The 8,541-nt window shown below is 42.2% G+C and overlaps 1 protein-coding gene across 1 annotated transcript; it reads right to left on the reverse strand.

Annotated features, from left to right (window-relative positions):
• Nucleotides 1-447: 447 nt before the first annotated feature.
• On the reverse strand, nt 448-7,246 carry LOC307084449 (gasdermin-E-like). Its single transcript, XM_079748841.1, has 10 exons — nt 7,012-7,246; nt 4,771-5,000; nt 4,148-4,340; nt 3,472-3,643; nt 3,152-3,272; nt 2,738-2,896; nt 2,305-2,426; nt 1,621-1,807; nt 1,353-1,423; nt 448-1,101 (listed from the first exon to the last, which is right to left on the reverse strand). Exons 2-10 carry the CDS (start codon nt 4,991-4,993, stop codon nt 862-864), a joined length of 1,488 nt encoding a protein of 495 aa, XP_079604967.1. The 5' UTR covers nt 4,994-5,000; nt 7,012-7,246; the 3' UTR covers nt 448-861.
• Nucleotides 7,247-8,541: the final 1,295 nt, after the last annotated feature.

The raw sequence follows: 8,541 nt of genomic DNA on the forward strand, positions 1-8,541 counted from the left end.
TTTGTTTATATCGAACCAATGCAGTTCAAAGGAGGAACGGTCTGAACTCGCCTTAAATGATTACTATCGGTGTAATCAATAGCCGGGACATGAAATGTAATAATCATAATAGGCCTACACAACGCGTTTGCTCAGTAGTGCAGCCAAGTGGCCAGCAGCGGCACTTGACGACAGCGTTTTCATTGCGAGCGTATTAAGGTAAGGATCTACCTGAAGAAGTCTTACTGCATGCAGCACTCACCTAACAATAGTTGAGCGCTGCATGCAGCATGTTAACGATAGGAACCAAACCAAGCTTTGGTAGTGAAGTAGGCCTAACGACAAGATAACTAATTGACCACCCGACACAGGATAAGGCCGATACGATACATGTGCACAGACATTACCAGCACACATAAATAGGCAGCACACATGATTGCAAAAAAAGTTTTATTAAAACTACCAGTAAGATATTAAACAGAAAATACATTCAAAATGTAAGGAATCTCTAAAAAAAAATCATCAAAGGAACGTTTAGATTTTTTTTTATCATTTCAGCCAGTTATAAATGTGTGACTGCGAGACTAATTTGGTTATTTTAACAAATGTTTAATTTTGAACAATGCTGAGCATTGAATATTTCTAACATTAAATGTATATAAAAAGTGCATAGCTTAATAATCTGTTATATATCATAACGTGTAACAATTATACGACATGTATTTTACAGGTTAAATAGCTTTATATATATATGTCACATGCTGTATGACATGTAATAGCTGAATATAACAAATAATACAAAATGTTTTTTACATCTTGCAATGAATGAAAATTCTTAAATGAGCAGCAAAATGGTTTTACAACATGTATCCCATTTAATAGTTAGTTATCCCCATTACAAAGAGATGATAGGCCTCTTATAGTGAGGCACAGGACCAATGGCAGGTCACCCTTCTCACTTCCTGTCTCTGCCCTCAGCCCGTCCTTCGCCCTCTCCAGAGTCACGCTGGACGAGCGGAGCAACTGTTCCAACAACTTCCAGGTCTTTCCGTCCTCCTCCAATAGGATGGCCGGAACAGAGTTGTCAGGCAGAGGTTGACAGCTGCTTCTTAATTGACAAATCTATGGTAAGGACAAGAGCATCATAATAATTAATGTGAAAGATCTTCTTAAACTCCATGCATGCAGGAAAGACAATGTGACAGACACAAACACACTCCCTCCTATGCACACACAAACACACACACACACACACATACACACACACAAACACATACACACACACATGCACACACACACACACAAACAAAAAACACAAACAGACACAGATAGAAGCACACATATACGCCTACACATATGGAAGTTTAACTTACGAGTTCATCAATGGCCTGCAGAACCTCAGGAGAGCACAGGGTCAGCTGGAAGAGCGTTTCGTCGGGCAACGCTAGGAATAAGACAATACCACACCACACCCAGTCAATACCATGGATAAATGGGGGAATAATGTTCAAATACTGGCCAAATTCAGAAGAGGGCAAACCTTATTGTGTTTGTGAGTTACTATAGTAACTTTATGATTATACATTATCGTAACGTGGGAGGTAACTGGTGAAAGTGCTTTCAAACTTTCATACTCCTGACCTTCCATGGCGCTGACCAATAGGTGTACAGCAGTCATCTGGGGAGGTGGGCTACACTCTGCAGGTGAGCCATTCTCTGATTGGATGGCTGGAACCAGGCAGAGGAGATCCAGTAAGGCACGGGAAGGGCCGTTCATACTTTGTGGTTTTAACTCCAGCACATCTGCTCTACAACACCAATCCGCCAACTGTGAGAACCCGAGATGTTGAATTGTCGTTGGTTACGAGAATAGATACCGGAAGCCACAATGAGGAAACGTCGGAAAAACAGATAACATTGGCTCTGAGCTTGAAAGGACAATACCCATCTGTGATCACACCGTTATTACCTTCCTGCATTTCACTTGAGCCTGCATGCCATGTAGGTAAAGAAATAAATAGTAGTACTACAGTTTGGGTTTTTGTGAGAAGATATTTGCATAATACTTGTATGGCAATTCAAATGTTGTCCGCAATCTCAGAACCGACACAATGTGCATTGATTCCACAAGACGCATTCGGCGACAGTGCGTTCACGCTAAATGCTCTTCGGCAGAATCGGTACACGTAAAGCATTTAGACAAATTATGGTTGGAAACAGTTTTTTTTTTAGTAAAGCCAGAAGAAAGCCATATATCATTTCATCACAGACCGGTAGAGCCTTTTGAACTCTGGTTAAACAACCGCAGAGTAACTGATATCTGACCGCTTGCTCCTGCAGTGATAGCGTGTCCCTGTCCTCCAAGCTCTTCAGCAGCATCTCGAACAGACACCTCCGAAATGGGAGCGCTGCCAGCAGACACAGAGACTGCTCCTGCTTCTGTAACTCTGTAGGGAACAACGATACAGACTCAGAGACTGACAGGGTCTAGTGTTTCAAGTTCAAAACAGCCGTCCAAAGTTTGTCTACTCACTGAGAGAATGATATGTTCCCTATATTTTAGTACATTACAAACTTAAGTTGACACTATAAACTATGCATAGATCTGCATAATACACTGTATAACCATCCCTATTTTTCTTATCCTTTCCTTGTTGTTCGGTCGTGATCAACTTTTTACCGTTCCCTTCATGTGATGGGCGTGGCAGGCCTCAATTGCCTTCCAATGTAAAATAAATACATTCAAAGTGATACACACCAGAGTTCAATGCACTTAAAGGGGCTCTTTCCGGACGTTGGTTCCTGCTTAAGTCGATGCCATTCCCCACACCCTGGTTGTCAATGGTGTCACACGACCGAGAGGAGGTCCATGAATCCGATTCAAATCCTCCAAACGTTTCGGGTTGCAGACATAGCTCTGAAAACACACACACACACAACCACACACACACACACACACACCAATACATTCATACATAAATATAATATAATAATAAATATATTACCTGTAATTCATTCATAATCATATTAATACAACATAGCAGTGTAAGAGTTCAGACATGTAAACGCAAACATTTGAACCAACTAACAAACACACACACACACACACACACACACACACACACACACACACACACACACACACACACACACATATAATGTATATACTTACTAAAGTTTCCACTTTTTTCAATCTCTAGCTCCAGGAGGCTGTAGGCGATGACTGTTTGAGCTGGAATCTCCAGGAAAATGTCCCTGTCCACGTCCACAGAAAAATTGTCCTGCACACTGATCTAGAAACACACACAAACAAACACACACAAACTGCATAAGCTACAACTCATTGAACTACTAAAACAATGCTTTACACACCCACACACACACACAACCCCCCCTGTTGACCTACATCTTCACACACACAAACACACACACACATGCACACAAACACACACGCACACACACACACACACACATACACACACACACGCACACCTCGGTTCCCAGCATGCCCAATAAGTTCAGCGCCCCAATGCAGGAGCCCTGTTTCTTCATGGTCTCTGTGATGGCACAGGGCGTGGTAGTGAGGACCCTCTCTTTCAGGACAGCGAGCACCTCGTCCCTCTTCTGAACCTGCTGTAGCAGACAATGCCTCATGTCCAGCTCCCTGTAGGGGAGGGGATTCATTGGAATTTCAATACAACTGTTGTTTACATTTGGTCCAACCCCTCTTGTGGGACCAAATATACCTCACAATAACGATTTTTGTATGCTGATAAGATATTAATGTGATCCTGTAAATCTTGTGAGATTGTATCTTTTCTGTTTTTTAATGTATGGAGTAAGTGTTGGGGTTTGGGTTCTATCATTGGTCCGACATTGTTTTTTTAAAAAGCGTGCTACTTTTTAAAAAAAACAAGCATGCTGTTCAAACGAGGTGGGAAGGTTTGTTCCATAACAAACTAACTAAGAGCCTTGTAAATTGATTTGAGAGTCTGGAGCACAAAATGAGGAAGCAGAAGTGACTATTTAGTCGGATAGAAACAGGGGGCTGGTACAGCAAAAATGTTGCATTGCTTCTTTTTTGTGAAGCTTGCGCTCCTTTTTCCTGTCCTTTATCATCTCTTCTAGGCTGAGTTCATTCACTAAACACCTCATCTACGTGACTTACCTGTCACGGCAGTCTTCTAGAAGCCTCTTCACGTTCACCTTCTGGGCCTGAAGATTTCCGAACGATAACTTCCGCTTGGAGGATCCTGCTCCCCCCAGGTCTACCTTGACCATGTCCGCCTTTGCTTTCCAATTGCCACTCTTGTCATCTCTAGAAGTTTCATTGTAGCTGATGAAGTCTAACTCAGACACATCTGAGAAGAGAGAAGATGGGATATTGAGTGGTTCTGTGTATTTGTGTGTGTGTTTATGTGTGTGTGTGTGTGTGTGTGTGTCAGTGTGTGTGTGTGTATGTGTCTGTGTCTGTGTGTGTGTGTGTGTGAAACTGTGTATGTTTGTGTGTAACTGTGTTTGTGTGTGTGTAACTGTGTATGTGTATGTTTGTGTGTAACTGTATGTGTGTGTGTAACTGTGTATGTGTATGTTTGTGTGTAACTGTGTATGTGTGTGTGTAACTGTGTATGTGTATGTTTGTGTGTAACTGTGTATGTGTAACTGTTTATGTGTATGTTTGTGTGTAACTGTGTATGTGTGTGTGTGTAACTGTGTATGTGTATGTTTGTGTGTAACTGTGTATGTGTGTGTAACTGTGTATGTGTATGTGTGTGTGTGTGTACAGTTTACCCGGATCAAAAGCCGCATCGCCCAGCAACAAGTCACTGAGGATGAAGTCAGAGGGCTGGTATTTGGGCCTCTGCCAGGGCCAGTAGCATTTGCGCTTAACGACCACCGCCAAGGGAACCAGCTTGTGTGAGTCATGGGGGCGGGACACATGGATCAGACTCCCGCCCCAGTCGCCCTCCATCTGCCGCACGAAGCTGCCGGTGGCCTTGGAGAACACGCTCATGGCAGGACTGCAGACCGACAGAGACAGGAGAGATGTCTTGGTGTTATTTCATAAGGGAGGTTGAAAAACGACAGCTTCTATTGTATTGGGGAGCTAGTTTAGATTCAGAGGGTGTGGAGGGTCATTTTCATCCTGCGTTTGGTCCTTATTTTGCAGGAATGTCCTCTGATGGTTGATAGTGGACCTTCACAGGGAGTTACAGTCAACAGTACGCCCACTCCCTCAAGGTTTTCTCAGCTCGATAGAGCTGAGGTGATCCAATGAGAGCGGGACAGCCTGATACACCTAAAGGTAGGAGTTACTCTGTCCCTCCCCTTTACTTTAAGCAGTGGCTCAGTGGTGTAGTAGCTCGGCAAGTGTGAAGAACGCAGAACTGTGGCAGCACATCCCAAATAATTTTTTTGGTTTGCCGTATTGTGTGTGTGCACAAAATTTGACACTGCCTCCTTCCCCTTTTTATCTTTTGCGGTGTGTTTCAGCTTTTATTGAGTCGGGCACAAAGTAAAGGTGAGTAGTCAGTCATAACTTCCCCTGTTTATAGCCGTGGCTCACTGGTCGCTGCTTGTGTCTCATATTTGTATTCTTTAGCCTATTTGTTAGAGTTCCTGTTGTTATAATAATAATAACTGTATTGCTAAAATTGTTGTCTCTGCTCCTGATTGCCTTACCTGCGATTGCCTTACCATTGTTCTTGGCAACCCTTTTATAATGAAATGTTTATTATATTGATATTTCCTTAATTTAATATGGCATTGTAACTCCTTGCCAAGCCCGGTTACATAAACTTCCCCTCCCCTCCCCTAAAAGTCCCCCTGCAAGCAATTTAGAGGGGGAAACCCAACGATTACTGAAAACGTTGTTTTGTTATGAGTGGGGACTAGTTAATGCCTTGTTCACACTACATGCGTCCTAGGGGATGACCGAGGGCGTGTCTGACGTATCGGGGACTAAGGGGCTGGACAAAACATGAACATCATAACTTTGTGCACACGAGCGCAATATCTCATCCGTCCGTCGGCGGATGGCCGAGGGCGTGTCTGACGTTTAGGACAGGTGACTAAAAACAATCCTATTATTCTACATTTCTTTAAAAATATTTTTCCTGCTTCTTCCAGCGTGTTATTGCAAAATGGATCCAGCATACGCGTGGAGTGTATTTACATAACCACGATCTAAATTGGCCGACGGATCTGGCGCTGCCTGAAAAGTTGAACGTTTCTCAACTTGTTGAGGCAGGCCACGGAGTCGAATGGACGGACGGGCCCAAAATGCATTTCGCGAGCGTCCCATGCAAAGTCAATGGGATCCGTCGACGGACGGAGGTAGTGTGAACTCGAGTAGGTTAAAAACATTAGGAGTATTTTGCGCAGGAAAAAAATATAGTTCACCCATGGGTGGCCCTAATTTCGTAATGCAAAGGGGAGGATCTGCATATTAACCTTCGCCTGTCTCAAATACTCGTTTGAACGTTTCCCATAACAGCTTTTTTGACAACGCGTGGCAATGCCCCGCAACCTCTCTAATGGCTGCTTTTGGGAGTTTACCACTTTTTCAATGGAAGCTATTAAAACCAGTAAATTAAATCTACCACGAGTCCGAATGGTCCACCAGTGCTCACTGAATGTCGATTGTCTAATCGCATAGCCGAACCCTTGCTGCAAGATGCGCTCATGTGCACAAAGTTATGATGTTCATGTTTTGTCCCGCCCCCTACAACGCTCCGCGATCCACCGCCCGCACCCCACCCTTCCCGGAATCCCTAACCCTATCACCATCCGCCTGAAGGTGCGCGGACCGCGGTCGCACGCGTGATCGATCAGAACTAAAGCGCATATAAACACATGATTTGGATTATCTCTGTATAGCGGGCGAGGACTATGAAAACCAGAATGAAAAAAGAAACAGCTTGAGTCCTCAGAAGTTCTGTAGCTGTACGCCATAGACTAGGCCTGCTGCTGGAACTGTGATTGTGAACAATTCTAGAGGTGTATCAATAAAAAAAAATAAACGAAGCTTACCTTTTATATAGGCTTTATAAGTAGATTCAAGTAAAGCGTTTAATAACACTTTTATTACACCAATCCGGGAAATTAATGTCTCCGATGATTTCTCCGAGGATGAAGTTAATCTGTCCACGTGAAGTAAATTAAAACCAGAGAAAAGTAGGACACGGTATTGTAGCCTACAAAGTTCCCTACGTTATCGATCTCGTCAGACAGCAGCCGCCGATGGGTAGAGTTGAGATGGAAATGGGCTTGATGCTCTGTGTTGGTCACAGATAGGGGCTATGGCGACCACGCCCCCTCCTTAGTCCGTCCGAGCTACCCTAATTCATCGCATAGCCTACGACGAAATAGGAAGTTCCCCTTTTTCAGTTGGCATTTCAAAAGACATTTTATCGAACCCTTCGCTGCCCACCACATACCGCATAACAGTTTAAATTTCCCGTAATGTGGAGGTGGCGATGGGGTTTTATCAAAAGAAAAGGTAAAGCCCCTGAAAAGTACGCATGGGTTGCATGGCCCTTTAGATTAACTGCAACTTTTAACCATTACTAAGTAATTGTAAATAGTGAATTCCATATGTAAACCAATAGTAAATTGTAAGTTAGCAAATCCTTTGTTAGGACCAAAAGTTTTGTTTGTAAACTTTACTGCTCAAAAATGCGAACGGACACACCTAACCCTAACCCTAACTTGATAATTTTAGTCATGTTAAATTGTTAGCATATATTTTTTCCAACTATTAGAATTGTTTTAAATGGTGTGAATGTTTAAATTGTTTACTCCAATGGGACTTCAAACTTTGGATCTATTTTAATTTTATTTAAGATATTCAACATTTATTTCAATCTTAAACCGTCGCTTTATTAAAACATATTTCACATTTTTACCTTGCATATGGCAGATGCTTCATGAAGCACCACAAGAGTGCAGGTCCGTTTACCTTGTAACCTTGTTCCGAGTTCTGAATAAATAACAAGTTGAACACTTACCACTCTGTGAGTCACACCTATCCAGAAACCAGTATATCAGAGGATTCACATTACGTTTCATCATAACTCCTCCCTTTTTTCTAGAGCTCCTCACCCAAAACAATGTCAGTTAATAAAATTAGATTGTTGTGACATTGTTGTCAATGAAACAGTGGTTTCACTGGCTGGTCGTTTGTGTGAGCTCATCTAAAGTGATGACTATGAAGGCCTTACTAAGCATTTATATAAATTACATTTAAAAGGCTGAAAATTCCTCTGGCATCATTGCAGAAGTACCAAGTAATAAGTAGTAAGCCATGTATAGTCATCACTGGAGATGAGCCAACACAAAATACTTAAGTTATAGATTAAACTAACTGAACTATTCATGAATTGCATTATTATTAAGTGTTTATAAAGCATTAACAAATTATAAATTGTTTGTTGCTTTCCAAATCGTATAAATAATTTCCTCATTATCTTATTCATAATTTATAACTTGCTTACGAAAGAAAACTCATGCAGGAAGACTGCTTTGCAAATGTTGACTTCACAATGAATTCACTATTCACTA

The sequence above is a fragment of the Pollachius pollachius genome (genome assembly GCF_949987615.1).
Source record: "Pollachius pollachius genome assembly, chromosome: 13".
NCBI lineage: Eukaryota > Metazoa > Chordata > Actinopteri > Gadiformes > Gadidae > Pollachius > Pollachius pollachius.

Bases quoted from the DNA above. Each gene is read 5' to 3' on its own strand.
- LOC307084449 (XM_079748841.1), bottom strand. From the start codon at position 4,993: ATGAGCGTGTTCTCCAAGGCCACCGGCAGCTTCGTGCGGCAGATGGAG. The intron at 3,644-4,147 runs GTAAGTCACGTA...CCTCCCCTACAG, and splicing joins CTAGAAGACTGCCGTGACAG to GGAGCTGGACATGAGGCATT. The intron at 2,427-2,737 runs GTGTGTATCACT...TGTTCCCTACAG, and splicing joins TTTAAGTGCATTGAACTCTG to AGTTACAGAAGCAGGAGCAG.